This window comes from Harpia harpyja, chromosome 4, assembly GCF_026419915.1.
Source record: "Harpia harpyja isolate bHarHar1 chromosome 4, bHarHar1 primary haplotype, whole genome shotgun sequence".
NCBI lineage: Eukaryota > Metazoa > Chordata > Aves > Accipitriformes > Accipitridae > Harpia > Harpia harpyja.
In genome coordinates, this window is record NC_068943.1 from 8331106 (window position 1) to 8352067 (window position 20962).

General features: G+C 35.8%; 1 protein-coding gene across 1 annotated transcript in view; it reads right to left on the bottom strand.

Annotated features, from left to right (window-relative positions):
* The window catches only part of GPC5 (glypican 5), a 732586-nt gene that overhangs the window by 319215 nt on the left and 392409 nt on the right, over positions 1-20962 (bottom strand). Inside the window, 1 exon segment of the mRNA XM_052785786.1 lies at positions 10444-10604. Coding sequence (XP_052641746.1) covers positions 10444-10604 — 161 coding nt within the window.

Sequence of the window (20962 nt, forward strand, 5' to 3'; positions counted from 1 at the left end):
ATAAATAGCTAACATGAAGAAAAATTCTGTCCCTGTATCAATTGTTATTAAAGTAAGATTACATTCTGAGGAAAATAAAGAAATGAACAGTAGTGTATAGCTATTTTCCAACATTCATGTTTAGATTTTGGGTGGTAAAAAGGTAGAGTTTTTACCATAACATTGAAGTAGCTAATCTGATCATTTTAGGGAATTGTTACTAGAATATGATAATCCTTTCAAACTGCATAAAGGTTGCCTTTTTATTTTCTTTCCCTCAAAGTAATAAGTAGAGTCAATTTCTACCAAAAAAACCCCCCTCTTTCTTACATTTTCTTTGAGGGTTTATGTCAGTACAGTGGAAATACACTGGAAGAGTAAAAGAATCACCAAAAGTGGATAATAAAAGCTATCACAGACAGTATGAGAAATGTGATATCAACTGTGGGATGCCACTCCCCACTTCCCCCAATAAAATTATATTAAAATATGGAATAAAAATACAGAGCAGGCCAAAATTCCAAAGCAAATATTCAGATCTTTGCTAATTTTGTCTCCAAACCCAGCCTTTCCAAAACATGAACAAGAGTTTAAAAATCAATTCACTTGTGACAGACTTAGAAAATTCAAAATTATGAGTTAAAGAAAGATCTCTTAGAGATAATAAAATCACATAAGAGGCCAACTGGAGATGAAAGTGACTCTTCAGAAGGTCTGTTTTTCAAAAATATCTTAACTTTTGGATGATTATTTGAAGCAAAAACTCATAGCTTTTTGAGGATTAGACATCACCACTTAGAGAAAGGGATTGTTTTAAACACGTTTGCTTGAAAGAAACATATTTTTGTGGTAAAACTCATGCTCATTTTTATTTTGTATACAGGAAAACAATGTAAATTCTCTTCCACTGAATTCATGGAAGGATTTGATAGAACAGTAAATGTGGTTCGAACACACTGATCATGAGTTATAAAAAAATCTTATCTTCAGATTGTCAATACATTATTATAAAGCACATTTCAAACAACACATTAAAATAATTAAAATATTGATTGAATTATAATTGATTAATAATAAGAAATTATTAGAAATGTAATTATAATATTAGACATTGGTTCAATGAAATAATACATGCAGTAAAAGGCTCCAATTTTCTAGTAACTTCGGAATTAGTGGTATTATTATAAGGTAATTCCTTTTAAAATATAATTAGAACTCTGTAACTCCTACTAAAGTCATTACGTGGTCCCTCTGGAAAACACAAGCTCCTATGAAGTCAGTGAAATGATGCCTACTGACTTCAGAAAGAACTTGATCAGAACTCATTTAAAAGGTAACATATATTAGCCTTATTATTTTCCAGTTAGCCAGACTTTGCATAAACAAGCAGTGTATTTTGACTTGGTTTTGCATATCTCAGATGCACATGCAAAAGTAAATAGTACATAACTTAATCTAGAGTAGATAAGGAATTTTAATGTTTTGTATGAAAAAAATACATAAAAGTGCACTTCTTTTTTTAAGAGTTGGACACAATATTTGCTTTTCCTTTGATGAAATTTTGAAAGTTCTTATCTGTTAATGGGATGAAACATAAACCTTTTAAAAGTTGTTTTAAGAAAACAAAGACCTAAATTCAGGTCAGACACTAGTAAGGTGGTTATTCTGTTTTCCCCCCAAAGCTGGATGGCTTTAACCACAGCTCTAGAGACTTAGCCTGATTATTATCCCTCTAGTTTTTCCTACTCTATCCAAATAACTGAAGAGTCTTTGGACCAGAGAGAGACAGACTTATAATAGATAAAGATAGGAGACAACGTATTTGGGCATAATCTGCTGCTTTTTGAAGGACTAACCTTAACCCATTTTCCACTGGCTCATTTGAGGGGATTGGATTAGCAAATCACACAACTTTGATGATACCACATAAAACATCAATAGTGTTCTCATAGGATAATATTAATTGGGAGGCTAGGGGTATCTCACTCTTCCTTCTCACAGGAAGGCGGTCATAATCTGAGCTCTTGTCTCTCTTTCCCTCCTCTTTTGGGGAACTGAAAATCTTTCGAAGAGAAAGATTTATTGTAATCAGTACTTTCCTGTGGAAAATTTGCATTTCAATAAATCAGTATTTTCTTTCAGCAAGACGATACATATTGTCAACACATATGAAGTTCAAAGATTTTTCTGTATGCATGATGAAGTGTTGGCACAGAAATACATAATGATCTAAATTACTGAAGCATAAACAAAGCCACAGTGATACACAAGTTCCAATGATTTCCACAAAAAAAACCCCAAATCACTTGTGCACTCCTATGCATAGACCTTTACCAGCCTATGAAGTTTGCACAGGTAAAGTTGCTGGATGTATAATGACCTGAAGCAGTGAGAGAAAAAACAAAGCAATTCTCTTTGAAATGCCATGTAAAAACTGAGAAAAGTTACAAGACAACTTCCTTGTATCTTATTTTGCAAAAAGGTGTGACCTGTATATTCATATTATGCATTGGAAAAAACAAATAATGACTTTTCAAGTTTTAGTTGTTTCCTATTTAAAGAGTATCAACTCTCTCTCTTGAATACAATCATTTGTCAGGAGTCAACATTTGTACTTCTTGAGTGATGAATTTAACCTGAGTAATGGATTGAAGCTGTACTGTCAGGTTGGACTGTTAATTCAGAAACAAATAAGGGAAAGGGTTACATAAAATTTGCTGAGGGAATTCACACAAAGGCAGAAATAAAGTCAGCTAATATAAAATTTTGTACTTTTCGACAGTGCATTGCCTGGTATTAACATGTTACTCTCCACATGAAGATTGTTATGACAGAGCTTACCACAAACACAAACAAAGAAGCACAATTATTCTTCAAAGGTTTTAAGTTATCAAAATGCATTTAAAAAGCATACTCACTGGTCTAAAACACAGCACATCAGAGCAGTGTAATTATTACAAATGACCTGCATTAATAACATGAGGTTATATTTTGATGGGAATTAACTTATAATAATACCACTAATTTTGAAGTTACCAGAAAATTGGAGCCTTTTACTGCATGTATTCTTTCATTAAACCAATGTATAAATATTAGCACTCATGGTTACCAGTAAAGAAACAAACTTTCCAGCAAAGTACCAATGTATATTGCTTTCTTATTCATTCTTTTATATTTCCTGAGGAAAAGGAATGATAATAGATGTTATAGCTTGTCGTGGTTTAACCCCAGCCAGCAACTAAGCACCATGCAGCCGCTTACTCACTACCTCCCCGCCCAGCGGGATGGGGGAGAGAATCAGAAAAAAAAAGTAAAACTTGTGGGTTGAGATAAGAACAGTTTAATAGAACAGAAGGGAAGAGACTAATAATGGTAATAATAACAATATTAAAATGACAATAATAATAATAATAATAATAATAATAGGATTGGAATATACAAGTGATGTACAATGAAACTGCTCACCACCCACCAACCAATGCCCAGTTAGTTCCCGAGCAGCGATCCCCCCACCCCCACTCCCCCCAGTTTATATACTGGGCATGACGTCCCACGGTATGGAATACCCCGTTGGCCAGTTTGGGTCAGCTGCCCTGGCTGTGTCCTGTGCCAACTTCTTGTGCCCCTCCAGCTTTCTCGCTGGCTGGGCATGAGAAGCTGAAAAATCCTTGACTTAGTCTAAACACTACTGAGCAACAACTGAAAACATCAGTGTGTTATCAACATTCTTCTCATATTGAATCCAAGACATAGCACTGTACCAGCTACTAGGAAGACAACTAACTCTATCCCAGCCGAAACCAGGACATAGCTATTTATCTGGATAGAGAATGGCCTAAATGCTTTCTTACTGCCACAGCAGCAGAAGGGAAGTAGCCAGTGCCACTCTTGCAAAAGTGTTAGAGTCCACCAGCTGCCTGTTGAACAAATTCCAACTTATTATTTCTCAGTTTTTAGCAACTTTCAAAAAAACCTGGTGCCTACTGCTTTATGCCTCCCAAACTTAAGCACAGAGGATATACTCCGGTACGTCCTTTTCTGATCTGGGTTCTCCTGTGAAGATTACAGCTCTTCAGGAGCTCCTTTTTGGAATAATCAGAGAAATGCAGAATATGGTATTGTGTGGTCAAGGTATGATGGAGCTTGTGTATCATCTAAACTACCTCTAGACTAATTGGCTATACATAGGAATAAAGTTGGCATCCTGGAGGAGATAGTCATTTTATGTGGTAATGGAGTAATAAAAGGGTAATTTATCAGCCTGGAGAATACTGGGGCTCCAATTAACATGGGAGGAAGGAAAGCTTACTCCTCTCCGTGGATGCATTCACTTCCTTCTAACTTTTCCTTTTCACCAGCAGAAGCATCCTTCAGGATGTTTCCTTGGATAGAGAGGGTAAAAAAACCCCAAATTCTTCTGATTGATCTTCCAGATATGTAGGCACTTTTGTGCTGTTTGAACCAACAAGTTACATACTGAACAAATGTATGTATATGTATGAAGTAATACACCATCTACTTGTTTCACCTAATTTTAGGCCAAAAAGCGTGGAAGTAATTACAGAGGACCAGAAAGCCAATTACAGATACAGTCCTTGCTCAAACAGTCCTGACAGTGAATAATACATCAAGTCTCCTGCTGTGGACTATAAAATTAATTCTGAATGGTACTCCTATGAAACACGGAGGGTAAAAACACCTGTGTGAAAACATGTTTTTGCCTGGAATTAGTGCAGAAGTCATAGCAGGTGCTAGAGTGGGGCAAGGCACTCTTCTTGCATTTCAAAATGGGGTGGCTTGTTCTGTAAGATGCCTTATTTTCTGCTCCTTCTCCACAAGCATCTTTCAGACATGTTTGCTCAAAGACAAACCACCAACTATAGACAGAATTATGAGATGGGGAATACACACAGTCTGTTTCTGGAGAATTTTGTAAGGTTAAAAAAGTCTGCATTCGATTCCATTAAAATATATCAAGCACCATCATTAAATGTCAGTTCTTCTAGCTAAACAAGAAATTATTGATCATACCTATTCCACAAAACACAATATAAAATCTGAGTATAAAAGCAAGTATTAAAAGTTAGTGCAATTTTTAGACCAAGTTTGGGGTTCACAGCAAGAACTATTTTTTTAATTCATTTTTAATGTTCTGAACTGAGTGAACTTATAAACAGTGAAGACATGTAGCCCTTCCAAAGACACCTGAATAAGAACACTTTACATTAACAATGGGGGATTAGGAAGAATAGTGTTGCATGTAAACAAAATAAAGCCTGAAATCCTACTCCGACATAAGGGATCTCTTCCTTTACTGTGGTAACACAGAATGCAGATAAGAGTTTAAAACAATATAACAGATGGCGAACATCATAACAGAGATTTTATTGCCAGCTTGAAGTAGTTTTGGTCACAGAAGATGCCATCAGAATCAGATTTGAAAAAAAGAAAAAAGCAACTCTACTGAAGTGGGTGAAGGAGCAGAAAGAGGAGAAAGGATGTTTGAGACCTGAGAATGCAGTATAACATCAGATAAGAGACACAGACTGGTTTATTTGAATCATAGTACCCTCTTTTAATAGAGAGATCACAACATAAAGCCTCTTCCAAGTTATATTACCTCTATTGCAGAGGCTGAACAAGAAAATAATAATCTACAGATTAAGTAGTCCTACCAATAAAACATTTTGGAGACTTTTTTCCTCAGACAGGATGAATATCAGGTGAGAGAAAAATCTAGCAAGTGAGAGACAAGGCTTGCCTGTATATACCTTAAGCACAAAGACATCCCTGATATTTCTCCATATATGAGCCCTGAACTAGGAGATCTCTGGCTGTAGTAAAGAAACACCTGCATTGCATGTTAAAATGAGAAAAGAAAGACAAAGCAGTGGTAGACCACTTTTCAGAAAATTGTTGGTCTTGTTAAAAGTCTTATGAGAATTTTGATAGATGGTATTGAGTGGCTCAGAGGAGTGATATCAGGATTAGCCCTTCCTCACAGAGCTATTTGAAAACAGATTCAAATCAATATATAGGTGATAAGTATTTGTTGTTATTACCTCTGCCATTCTGCAGGGTTTTTTGAGGAGGTAATTCATTGTGACGCATGAAATAGTCCTGTGGGAGCTCCTGGGTTAGAGTAGAATAAAACTAGCAAATGAAGTGTCAAGACTTTATACTACTGTTTATTTTATACATTTAAAGTACACTACCCTTTCTAGTACCATTCCTTCAAATAACTGCACCAATTTGCTATATTTTAAAAGTACTTACGAAGACCAAAGCAGTCAGCGCAATTGTAGGGCTTTGAAACACTGAATGTAACGTAAGGATTGACTGTTTGATATGAAAACCAGAATTTTTCAAAATACAACATATTTTAAGCACTAGTGTAATGCTAGGGCTATCACTTTTCTGTCATAAATACCAAATCTTTTCATTGGCCTTCCAAAGCCTAAACCCTGTCACCACACATTTGTCAGTCTCCAACACTAAATGAAGACAATTCTCACATCTGTAGCTCTGAGTTCAGAAATAAGTCATCTTTGACTTCAGAGGCTATGTGTTCACATAAAATTGCTAGAGGTTTGTCTAGGCAGAAACATATCTCCTCCCTTCCCCTCTGTTTCTTCCAGGTCTGGGGATCATACACATGTTCAGAAGGCAATGACATGGTGTCAAAAAAAAGGTGGATGTGTCTTTATACTTTATTTTTATACAAAGCAATGTACTTAAAAGGGCTACTTCTGTATCATACTTTATTAGCTTATTAAGATTATGAATTTGTTGCAGACAGGATCATTTCCTTGGTGAAAATGTCTGGAATAGCTAACAAAAAGGAGCCTGGGCTTTGGCTAGGACTTCCAGACTCTATTATAGTACAAAATAGGTAGTAATCCCCCTTTCTTTCCTGGCTGATTATGAGAGAACGCAAAGTTGCCCAGAAGAAAAAGACTGTAAAAAACTTCTTTGGTGAGGGAAAAATAATACCGTCTGTATGTCTCCATGTATCAAAAAAGTATAAAGTAAAATGAATTAATCGTGTGCATAATGGATACAGTTAAAATGTGTGTGTTACTAAACCCCACAAATAATCTTTTTTCACCCATTTTAATGTGACACATTAAAAGGAAATCATTATTAAATAACTTACCCATTGTATAAATCATAATTCTTTTTTGAGCTTCAAAAATCATAAATGCATTGTAAAGTCCTATAACAATGCTTACCTAAGACAAGAAAGTAAGTATCTGGTTTCTAGAGCTTAGTAAAACTTCTTGAAAGTGCTTTTTACTTAAAAGTTCTTCTTAGACAAAATGACTGTAGCAAGTATGTGTTTAAAACTGCAACAGTAAAGGTTGAGTTCATACTCACATTCAAACTATTTGGTGCTTCAGTTCAATCCTGGTGTCATTTGTGTTTTTTATATGTTTGTCACCCATTTATCAATATAGATGGAAGACTATTTCTCTGTACTATAAAGAGGATTATGACCCACATTTACATTTTCTTTGCCTCACCTTATTTCTACCTTCTGTCTTTATGGTTCTCTTACTGTTTTTCACAAACTGAAAGTCAACAGCAATGAAACACTGTGCTACTGATATTTTTAACGTATGTCATTTTAATTCTGCCATGATTCCTAAGTTGCTATGTGGACATTGGCCAACTCAACCCATTGTGTCTCTACCCCTCCAGTTCTACTGCAGCTGAGGTTTGGTTTTCAGTTTAAAAATGTGGTCATGTTACACTTACAAACTAGTGTTTTATAATGCACAGAAGCAGCATGTAAGTGTGGAAAACCTGAAGAATAGTCTGTTATACAGCAGAAGAAACAAAGTAATATTGTACAGATGTACAGCAATTCTTGAGCTTGACTTCTGAGTAAGATCACAAGCATTTGCAGATCAGAAGCTTGTGAAGGGTTGGATTTGAACAAATCTAACTTGTTGATCTTGCTTACACTGCAAGTGTGGGGTTTTTTCTTTTTCGTATCAGTTTATTTAGGACTACAAATATAAATTTCTATATAACAAATCAAGTTTGGTTGGTCTCCCATGACATATATAACAAAATGCAAACCATATCTAAATACAGAAGAGTACTCAGACATTTCTAGCTATTTTGATGTGACTAAAAAAAAATTAGGACACACAAAAAAGCACTAGTACTAACAAGTTAACACCGAGGATCAAACATTCTGTAGTCAACCTCTAGGCTTAGCTGAAGTTCAGCTGTGCTTTTCAAAAAGCAGTAAGCAGTATCACCAGAGTAAATCTAGCTTTTCAGTTTAAAACCAAGGAGTTTAGGATCTGACTTAGCTTGAAATTGATACCAGTCATCTGAAGGTAAGAAAATTCTACCAGCTTAAATCATGATGTTGTTTATCTTTTCATTTTTTTATTCTAGTTGCTCATGTAAAATCATAAATCTTGAGAAGATAGTTTGTTTGCTTACTAAAATATATTTACTTTTTTCACTTTCAATTTCACTTTTAATTCCCAAAGTCCTACTCATATATCACAATGATGCAAAAGAAGAATTGTTCAAGCTCCTGTTCCATTTATCTTAAATATACGCTTAAGTGATTTATGAAGAAAAATATTTTCTTGACCTATATTATAACAAAATTAATACTAAATGGAACATTTTAACAGTTCTACTGGACAGAAAGTCCACGTCAGTAAGCATGTATGATACCCCAGAACAAAGTAGTGTTGTCTAGGACTTCTTCTGGTATACATTCAAGACACATTTTAAGGTGCATTCCAAATAATAAATGCATGCCAGTATAAATCCGTAAAATCACAATGGCTCATTGAAGGTACTAATAACTCAATATATATGCACAACTCTTAATATTGAACAGTATGGACTCATATTTTTGTTCTATAATATCTTAGAAAAAGTTCAAATGAAACAGCACTACATGCAAACTTCAGTATGCCTAATACATAGTTTATAATTCTAGAGATTTATATTACATGTAGTATAAAGAGAATATGAAGGCTAATTATATTTTTAACGTTTTGAAAAGATTACACTAAATATATCAATATGAAGAAAATTCTAATGCACTAGACGAGGGCGAAAGAAAATGTACTATTCTTGCAATTCTTTTGTCATTTAATACTTTCTTAATAGCCCTAGTCATATTTTAAGACTATTTTACAGTCTTCTGATACCATAGAATGTCATTATCAAATAGATATAATATATCCAGTATTCCAAAGTACATCTGTTTTTAAATATTTGATCTCTAACTTCTTTTTTCAAAGTTAAATCTTGAAAGGCACTCTCAGGAAGTAAGTTTCCAAACCTTTTTGCAGATTTTTTAAAATCCCATCTAGAGAAGCTATAGCAGGACTTGAAAATGTATAGACTAGGTAGCAGTGCAACAGCATCTTAGGCTGATTCCAAACTGACCTGCTAAGGCATGCCCCAGAATGCTCAGTGTCATTTCTCCAGTTGTTCAAATCAGAACTGTGCAAGCATATACTACAGTTTCTGTATGGCCACATTTCTAAATTGCCTTTTCACTGTCAAGTCAAGAAGGACCTGGGGTTCTCACTTAAGCTTGGAAACATGGAGCACACTCAAATTCAGTAAATATAGGTAAACTCAGCGACTGACACCAACCTTGACTTCCTACCTATTAGTACTGAATTTTGCAATGCAAAATGCATAATAATGCAAAAAGCAGAAAAAGAAAAATGCAAAATGCAGAAATGTAATTTTGATCATACCAGGCATCTATTCCCATCATTTCTGCCTATATTTCTACACTGCAAAGAGAAATAAGAGATGCAGAATAATGTCCTGATTCAGAGAAGTAGTTACCTTACTTGTGCTTCAATACTATTGCTCATGCTTCCGGTTCCATGCTACTGAAGTGCACAAATGATTTTTTGAAGAAAATTGATACAAATGTGTTTCAGAAAAGAAAAACAAAACCCCAAACAAATAAAACCCCCAAAACCCAAAACTGTAACAAAAGCAGAAAGATGTGCAAGAAGTAATAATGGCATCGATGCTGAGTGCTACAGTACATTGGTTCCAACAGTTCTCTATGAAATTCAGCTACCACAACTAAACCTTTTATGTCGCCACAGTTCCATGAAAAATTAAAACAATTTCTCTGCTTAACTGCCAAATCTTTTATGTTAAAGTACTAACTCACAGGGACATGTCATTGTAACACCTTTCATTTAACTAAAATATTGTGTTGAGGTCAGTCTACATTATGCCAAATATGTGTTAATGTGTTATGATGAAACTGATACTCATATTCAACCATGCTCATAGAAATCCTGTAATTGTAGTCCTATTCCTGTAAATCTTGGAAACGTTGCACAGACAACTTTTCCATACCTTTTCCAAGATAATTCAGTGGTATGTATTAGTGAAAAATATGCCAATTCACTATTTACATGCATGAAGGAAACAGAATCATGGACTTACAGTCTAATTTTCAGGACTCTTTTGACTTCTCCACTTCCTGATCCTTCGCAACCAACTTCGTCATCACAATCTCCACTGGTATGTTCATCTACAACTCCACCACTGCCTGTTTGTTGCAGATCCCATTTATCATATTTAGGAAATTATTTGCCCTGCAACAGCTGAATACAAGGTATGGTATGCAAGTTAGCAGTACAGATGGAGAACTTCGGTGAGTACCAAAAATTTCATATATGTTTCTCTAGTAATTATCTTTAAAAGAGTGGTATCTGGAGATGTATACTTCATTTTTAATTTAAAAAAAATATAAAATGTCTGTGTCTTTATTCCTACATAAAGAAAGATCAGGCACCAATTCCTGGCCCAGAGGCCAGGTGGAATGGATAGGGACATAGAATCATAGAATAGTTTGGGTTGGAAGGGACATTTAAAGGTCATCTAGTCCAACCCCCCCCGCCATGGGCAGGGACATCTTCAACTAGATCAGGTTGCTCAGAGCCTCGTCCAACCTGACCTTCAATGTTTCCAAGGATGGAGCATCTACAGCCTCTCTGGGAAACTTTTTCCAGCGTTTCACCACCCTCATTGTAAAAGAATTTCTTCCTTATATCTAGTCTGAATCTACCCTCCTTTAGTTTAAAACCTTTACCCCTTGTCCTTTTGCAATAGGCCCTACTATAGTCTGTCCTCATCTTTCTTATAAGCCCCTTTTAAGTACTGAAAGGCTGCATGAGGTCTCCCCAGAGCCTTCTCTTCTCCAGGCTGAACAACCCCAACTCTCTCAGCCTGTCCTCATAGGAGAGGTGTTCCAGCCCTCTGATCGTTTTGGTGGCCCTCCTCTAGACCCTCTCCAACAGGTCCATGTCTTTCCCATTCGGAGGACCCCAGAGCTGAACGCAGTACTGCAGGTGGGCTCTCACAAGAGGGGAGCAGAATCACCTCCCTCAACCTGCTGGTCACAATTCTTTTGTGCAGCCCGGGATACAGTTGGCTTTCTGGGCTGCAAGCGCGCATTGCTGGCTCGTGTCCTTACTCCCTCAGGCTAATCCCCTTTAGAGCAGACAGACAGCATCCATGCTACATAGCAACTGGCCCTGGATCTTTTCCAGACCCCTGTGGTGTCCACATGGCCTTAAGATACAATTATTTTCTTGTGTGAATTTTTCAGTTTAAAATATCTTGAATAGTATGAGAGCTGTGCTGCAGCTCTATATTGGTGAATCCAAAACATACTTGTCATGTGCTCTGGATGTGTCGTATGGGCATCTGGTAGAAGCTGAAGGAAAAAAATGTGTTGGGACCATATCAAATTCCTGACCAGGGAGCAGCAGACCAAGCTACTACAGTTGGAGCCAGTGCTAGCCTGGAGACAACTATTTCCCAAATCACATCCAGGCATTGTTTTGGGAGAACTAATAAGGGTGACCTAAAACAAAGCAAAGGGATAGCTGATACCGGCCTATGCAGTGTAGGTGATTTTGGTCCAGTACAGAAGCTTGTTCTCTGGCTCCTTTTTATTTATCACTATAGACATGGCCAATGATGCCAGCATGGTCTACAAGACAACAGGTAGAGTTCTTAAAGTTTAACTCATTTCTCTGTTCTGTTGAGCAGAGCTGAGCAATCACCTGAATAATGTTAATCTCTCTCATTTATCAAATGTACAAATGTTGTCATCCAGCTTTTTAAATACTGTGGTAGGACATACATACACAATGTGCCCTCTGCCCCATCCAGATTCAGTTCAGTTTACATGTCAGATACATATAAACTTCATAATCTCTAATGAAACAGGTTCTTAGAAATGTTAAGAATTCTTATAACTTTATCTAGTCCAAAATATCAGCTGGTACAGGCGCATGCATTGCACTTCCTTCATTCTAGCAAGACTTCTTTACACTGGCCAAAACTCTGCTGGCTCAGATTCTATAATTTAATAATCAGATGTTTTTTCTCCTGAAAGTAGCTACTAATTAGTCTGAAACAGACTCAATTGTTTTATACCTTCAGAAATGTGTTGTTCAAGCAAGATACTGGGTTCATATTTTTTGGACAATATACTCAGTTCATTTACAGAGTATGGAGTCACTTCCTGGACTACTTGATCTGTTAAGTGCTGTACAGTGCCCAGAAAAAAATATTTTAATCACCACTACAAAGCCATCACTCAGATAAATCTCTGTAGCTTTATAAATGCCACAAGCAACACTGTATAAGAACAGGAGAATGCCATTCACCACTGAATCAGTAGAACCAATTTACGCAGCACTTTTGATTCAAAAGTTTTATTAGACAGTTATATGTTACCTGAAAGACAAACTACCTAGCTAAGAGAAAAAAAGTTCTTTTGTATAGCTGCCCTGCTCCCTTCTCATTGTGTGGTCCATGCCATACTGCTGCCAACATAGTATTTATGGAAACAAAACACAGACAGTCTAATGAACTACATTTAGTTGAACAGGACACTTTTTTATTTTTTTGGTGCAATTCAAATCATGACACAACTCCAAAGCCAGCTGTATGATAGGGTACTATCATATGGTATGATAGGATAAAGTATCCCTGAGCTCTGTGGCATAAATGTGGGAATGAACCTCCAGCATGACATTTTTTCAAACACAAGTTGCTGCTAAAGTTTCCATAGTATAGTGTGTGTATATATATATATACACACACACATTTTTTCAGCCTGAGAACATGCATAGCCCTTCACATTCTGTATCTGTGTCTCAGTCTTAAAAATATATTGCCTTAATAAGGTCTTTATATTTTTCTCCTTCTCTAAATTTTAGTCCAAAGTTCTCTTTCCTCTTTTTTTTTCCCTTTCTACTTATTGTGCATTATTGACTTATGACTAGAAATCTGAAATCTGATGATCCCAATAAATTGCTTTAAATGTAGGTTCAACATTGAAAAATTGTTCTTCAACTTTTTCCAAACTTTTTGCTGTACTTGAAAGAGTAGAGGTTGAGGAATGAACAAGCTCCTTTGTAATTTGGGTTTTGTTATTCTCTTCAGTCTCCTTAATTGTACAAGAAGAAATGTTGTCTCCATATAAGTTCACAAATCCCAGTGCTGGTACGCTACTAAGCATGGCTTAGATTGAATATAAATTCTTTATTAAATTTATATAATCCACGTACTTCTTCAAAGCTAGCTTGATTCACTTTAGAAATAAAGATAAAAGGTATTTAAAATTATTATTCTGTTGTGCCATGATTTTTATAAAGCTATTATTTAAGAGGAAAAGAAACATAGGTTATAACTGGGGAATTTTGTTGTATACACTTGCTGGGTCTTCCAGCTCAATAAGCAAGATTACTAGCTGTATACTGTGTCCTCCAAAAAACTACTACAATAAATGTTCTTCCCTTTATATTGCAGGCTAAAATAATCTCTTTTTCTTTTAGGTGTCCCAAAAGGTTTTCCATTCTATCAAATTTCTGTCTTTAAAAAAGAAAAATACTGTGAGTTTAATCATGCATCATTGTCTTTCTATTTCAATGAAAATAGCAGCAAATATTATTGGCAACCATGTTAGTTTGACTGAGTTATGGCAACGGTTAGGTCACCAGTGTTGTGAGTCTGCAGTACACACGCCAATATTCCAGGCTAGATTTGCTGGATCTTTCTCTTAATTTTGGTGAAAGTTCATTAAACTAAGATTTTGATATCAAAAACATGTCCTCTGCTGGTGGCATTTTATTTTCACAGAAAATTTGTGTTTTCTTACCACTACTGTGGTACATATGCACAGGTGAATGATTTGTGTGCAAGTCAACTGAAAGGTCCTTGGGAACCTTCAACTTCACACCTTGCCTATGTATCTTTTGGAAGCTGGGCCTCCAGCTTAGATCTTTCACTGCCCAATTGCCTAAAAGCCCCTTGGGATTTTCACTGATGGCTTAGTGGAACACTTTCTTTGACACAAACAGCAATTCTGAAAAAAGTTATAATAGCAAAAAGTACCATTAATAAATTTTGTGAAATTTCATCTTTTAGAATGAAAATGCAGGTTTGTATGACAGAAGTTATATTGTTGTAATAAAGTACTTACAGGGTTATGTAAATATATGACTTGGTACTATATAACATTTCAGTAAGAAAACAAACTGCTTACAGCAGCTACAGAGGCATCTATAAGGGTATTTGAAGCTTCCTGACAAATCTGAGAGTGTAAGCATAATTAGGAAAATTATCACTAAGAATGTATGGTTGTTATACAGTCCTATAGGGTCTGGTAATTTTTTGAGATTATTTAAGATTTTTATCAATGACCTGGGAAGCAGTATAAAACACAAAATGGTAATGATAAACCTTTCACTGCTACAAGAAATGGAGAACTACTAAATAACAAAGAGAAGCGACAAACTGTCTAAGAAAATACCTCATCTGGTAAGCCAGGCAATTGAATGAATTTTTAAACACATACTATAATAAAATACAGACAAATGTAAATTTGCAAGTCTAAATATTATATTACATGCATATTTGAAGACAAAATATTCTGTTCTGTAAAATAATTGTGGGTGTCCTGGATAGCCAGCAGACTATGAATTATCAAGAGTAGTGTTCTAGCCAAAGATTTTAATGGGATATCTTTGGGGACAGAAATAGGAATACTAAGTCAGATTAGGGATGTTATATTACTCATAAATCCAGTTCTTGTTTCTTTTGTTCAGAAAGGATGGCACAGAAGTGAGTTCTATTACAGTGGTTAAAATGGAACAAAAAAATACTTCTGTTTTTAACCAAGGAGCTCACCCTTTAGTGCACCAAAAAAACCCCCACCTCTGGAATTTATTTAACCAGCCTTGTAAGTGGCTACATGGCAAACACAGATTTGATGGATTTGTGTATCAGGCCAAAGCATATGAAAATAATAAGTTAATAAAAAACTTTTATTTACACATTCAAAGTGAATCAAACAAATAAATATGATATTATCTATACCATACATTTAAAAAAACCACAAAGGTTGTTCTATATCAAAATAATTTATTAACAGGTCTGGTCAGGTTCTTAAGAAATATGTGTGTGTGTGTATATATATATGTTCTGGATCAAAGTTTTTGGTCTTAAAGCATGAATTAATTCAGAGGTTCAAGGACAGGGTATGCACGAGGTTAGACTAAATAACAAAAATGATCCCTTCTGGCTCTCAAAAATCTATGAATTCATGTAAGTAAATCTGGTTTAAATGAGAAGACTGGATTCTTTTTTACTTTCCTGTGTTTGCAGGAAGTTACAAGTGATTTCATCTCTCATGAGTGATGAACACTGACAGGTAAGGGAACTTATGTTTACACCATTGAAACTGATGTGATATTGGTTCTCTTTCAAAAAAAATCTAGTATTCTATTTACTTATCTTACACATCATATACCTTCAGGGGTAACATTGATTTTCTATGAATTTTTTTTTTTAATAAAAATATCTTGATGATACTCTGTTGCAGTCAATGCACTAACTAAGCTTAGTCATAATATTTCCTCTCTTTCATTTATTTGCATATCTTAAGTACTTGTGGAGGGAATCCCAAAGGAGCCCAGCAGTGAATCCAATTTACCTAATCAAATCAAACTTAGAAGAATTATTTCCAGAAGTATGACTATTTTGAACTCTTTCAAATGAGAGAAATAAAGGATACTAAAGTTTATTCCTCTGCTTAGCATTACATACCTGAAGACTTAAAAATACAGCATTTCTCTTTAGTGATCTCATTAAAAAACTACTCATACCTCTGTAGGCCAGAATCTACTGCAGGGTTTCATTTCCAATAACGCAAAAGATCCTTAACAAAAATGTGCATTCTGAATTAGAAGTCCAGCTTATATTGGAGACTGGTATTTAGATAAGTAGTATTACAACTCTCTCAGTCCCTCATGATAGTGACCTGTGGGTTTTTTTAAATAAAAAGCTGTAGCTTTGGGTGAAGTACATCAGCTCCTTTCTTATTTTTTGCTTTTTCAATGAAATTTTCAAAGAAAGAATGAAATTTCTAATCAGCTATAGCATTTACATCCCTGAGATGATGCAGAAAGTACAAGCAATGCATACACTGCTATGTCAAACCCACTGTTTTCTGCCCAAAATCCTGGGCTAAAACTCTACGTTTCAAGCCTGCAGACTCATTCAACTCCATAAAATCACCAACCAAACAGCAGCCTGAAATTCTGGTGGAAGTAACACAACATTTCTCTCCAGTCTAAGCCAACTCATCAGAACACAGAAAGAAACAGACATTCATTCTGCTTACTGAACACGAGCAAGAATCAGTAAGGTGGCTGTGAGCCAGCACTGCACCACACAGCTCTAACTTACCCTTTGTGCTTTCTTGATATACCTTTACTACCTCATGATCAAAACAGTTGCTGCTTGAATAATAGAAATAGGAATTACTCCAGCTTATTATACTACTACTACAAAATCCAGGCATTTCTTCTCAGTAGTTATTTATGTAGCATTCAAAACCATTCAGTAAGCAAACAAAACTTTCACAGAAAGCTAACTACTGAATTAGGTAGAAATGACTAATAATTCTCACTAAAGGTACAGTTCAACAAAGCCAGGCTGTAAGCCCAAGCACAAGGATACACTGTCCATTTTGTTCCATCATTAACATGCTTCCTGGTCATCACAGATTTGAACTGATCCTACCAGCACTCTCCACAAATATGCTTGACTGCAATTTGAGCCTTAGCATAGTCTAGGGACTGTTCCCAACAGGCACCTTGGATATAGTTATTCTGCTCTGGGAAGTAGGACACTTGCAGTCCCTGACTAATTTTATTTAATACAATAGATACAACTTTTGGGGATGTCTACAATGCTGAATAAAAGAGAACCGGGGAATGAGCTAGAGCAATAGATACCAAATGTCAACATTTCTCAATCTTTGTAATTTACTTCTGGTTTGGATTATTCCAACCAGTGAGACAAGGGGAGTCAAAAGAATCTCAGTAGACATAATAAGGGGGGATGAAGGATGATGTTTAGCGCTTACATTGTTGAAATTAGCTGAGGCAAAGACAGTCTTTGATAAGAAGAGCTAGTCCCAAGGACCAGCCAATGAGGTAAAGACAGTTCCTGATAAGAAGCAGGAGCAGGCCCCAAGAGCCAGCTAAGACTGGTCCTGCAGCTTGGGTGAATACCAAGCAATCACTGAGCCTGCGCAAGAAAAAAGGTTACTAGCGGTGACAAAGAGGAGTCATCTATCTTCATCTCTGCGACCACCAGACGACCACCATAAAGAGGCACTGTGCAAGCGCAGTTGAGAGGAGACTATGGAAATGACCTCTCGGAGCTAATTTTAATATGGAGCGGGGATAGGTCATGCATATGTATAGGTGTATTGTGAATATGTAACACTTGACTGTATAAACTTGAGACAAACTGCCGAGTGCGGCACGCACGACTTTGGTGGGACTACCCCCCGTGCGGCCCAGCGCTGAATAAACATACCTACTTTACAATCTCATTGATTGTGGAGTCTGTTTTCCGCACGTCACCAGTTCTCCTAAAGGTAAATCACTTATTAAAGAGGCTAATTGTAAGAACTGGGACATGAAGCAGTGTGTGCTCTCCTTGATCCTCTTCTTATTTAGCAATACAGATACAGCTCCTAAATGTAATTGTCCCTCAACAAATATCCTTTTCCGAATTTGTTACATCATTAAAGACAAAGTCTTCTCTGCTATAAAAAAAATCTTTCTTTATATCTGGGGGTGTATTTTACAGCTAAAACCCCTCAATTCAGGTTCTCACATAAGTTCTGTGATGAGCGATTATTCTTCTTTCCAGTTATTACTGGTTCCAAGTGAATACAGGAACAAAAGCTTGGATCTTGTCCCTTGGTGCAAGCCCTGCTAGCACAGTTATGCACGCTATCAACTTGATTTTAAAAATATTTATGTATTTTTTGCTTTAAAAAAATGCATGTCTTGCTAACATCTCACTGTAGATTTAAATCATCCTCAGAAAATTAAGTAAACGAGTCAGGCATTTCTAAGATAATAAATGAGAGCAAAATTAAACCCCAGAATAATAGCTTGTGCTCTTCTTTCTCTCTAGGTAGTTGAAATAACAGAACAAAGTCACATTATCTATGATTAATGTTTAGAGACTAATGTTCTTTGCCTGTTTCACCCATCCATGAAGACAGCATAGCTGCAAGCAGAAATAGATGATAATAATAATGAAAGAGAAACATATAAATTTCAGGAAAAAAAACCCATCACCAGCAAAATTTCATTTAAAATATTTCTAAAGCTATAGTATGAGCATCTTCAATATCTGTTCTTTAGAGCCGTGGATCTCCCTGGATTTTTCATTTCACTGTTCTTTTCTAGTCATCTGTTTCATCGTATTCCTTTGAAGGTTATTGGTATAACCCTGTCTACTAGACATTACAAATAATTTTTCAGATAATTTGCAAATAATTTTATCCTTTACCTTACCCTCATGTGCATTTCTAGACCCTTCTCCCTTGGCAAGGGTGCATACTAATAGTTATGACATATTAGGCCATTTTCTTCAGTCATAACAGTAGACTGAAATAACATTCTTCTTCAGAAGCTGAAATTCTGTCTTTCCAGAACAGACTATGTGAAACACTAGATAGCTTACTATCAAGTGGTTTAACGAACAATTGAGAATAAATAAAAGGATTGATTTAAGTAACATGGCATACTGTGATCAGATAAAGCTCATTTGAACAAGCTTACCCAGGTTTTGGGGTGGCTTTTGGCTCCAGATTCATACACCTCAGTGTAGATGTCAAAAAATTTAGGTGTTTTTCTGTAAGTAAGGTGTCTAAGGTCCTTAGTAGTAATTTGCATGTTAGAGGTTTGATTCAATTTTCTGGACATGGTTATCTAGTGCCATTTGAGATGGCCTAGAGTACCTGGGCACTACATGGGTGGAGAGGTGTGACAGAGAATTTGCAGAAGACCTTCTGGAGCAGCAGCTGGAGGCCAAGGGACACTGAGCAGCTGGAATGGCTGAAGGCATCTGTGTACATGCAATCGAAACATAATCCTAGTCAACAGAGCCAATAGAAAGCAGGGAGTTATTCAAATGAGCAAAGGCAGGTGTCTAAGTTGAGATTTATAGAAAAGAAATAATTACAAAAAAAAGTTTTCCAAGTGAATTCTTAATTCTTTTAGCTAGACATTACATTTTTTGTTTGTTTCTTTGGTGACAACACAGCTCCTAGTACAACTAGGCCAAGTGGACAAAAGCACAATGGGATCCCAACCATTAACTAGATGTTAGAGCTATAAAATGGAAAATTTAATTATTTCTTTGTATGTATGTTCTCTCTCTATATAAAGGTACTACTGGCAAGAACAAAGATCAAATTATTTGTGAGAAAAAATGCTGATTAAAACTTAAGAATTAAATTTTCTGAAAAAAGTTTCAAACCAAACATTTGCAGTGCTAACACCTAGAACTTATGAAACCACATGGAGAATTAATCACAATCACATATATTGAACTCAGCCAGTTTTAATTAGTCTGATGACCATCATCACACAGGACAGTTTTTCAAATAAGAGAAGAAACCAAAGCATACCAAGGAAGCTGAGGAATGGAAAAGAATTCACCAGCCTGCAAGAATTCATGTATATGGACATGAGTACATGAACATTAGCTCATTATCATGCACGGGTTTGTACCAATAACAGTATCAACCAGTTATTAGTCTGGCTGTTTCTTAGAAATAAAAATCATGAGAGTTGCAAAACAATAAATGTTTATTTTATTCTTAAAAGTATAAAATATGTATTTAATGCTTCAACAAGCATGTTTATATAAAATTGCTACTGAAAAATAAGCTAGGATTGAGTTCTACTGCAAATTAGCTATACTAGAACACTTGTCCATCTGTGCATTTCCAATCTGTGGCAATTCTGAGCTTATATCTACAGAAGTAGAAGTTCCCTTGCTTTTATGACATGGATTGTTAGTTAAGAAGAGTTAACGATCTGTAAACCCTAGTTTCCTCTCAGTATCAGTGAAAACATTAAGACTAAAGTTACAGCTGAAGTGAATTAAACATCATGACAGATAATGAAAATTTCAGACAATTTCAGGGTTTGATTTCTCCTTATACTTCACAGACCTGCAGTTGAAAGGGCATGATATTAAGCCAGTTAAAGGAAGAATTTTAAAAATATCAACACCTTCTGGAATGTTTTTCAGTTTATAAGAATAACATGTTACTTGACATTTCATCTGGAGGGCCATTCAGAAGACGTTACAGAAAAAGCTGCATTACAATAATCAGTGGTGCCATCATGAGCAAAATTATTACCAGATTGTTAGAGGTACATTACATTTCCTATTGCTACCCTACTGTGAGTGGATAAATCGGTGATTTATCCAAAGAACTGATTTCAGTGAATGGAATTCAGTGGATGGTCGGTGGAGGTGACTCACCAGTGATGACCCACACACTGCTTTCTCTTATCCACCAGCAGCATGATAAAGCTACTTTCTTCTTTCACTTGATAAC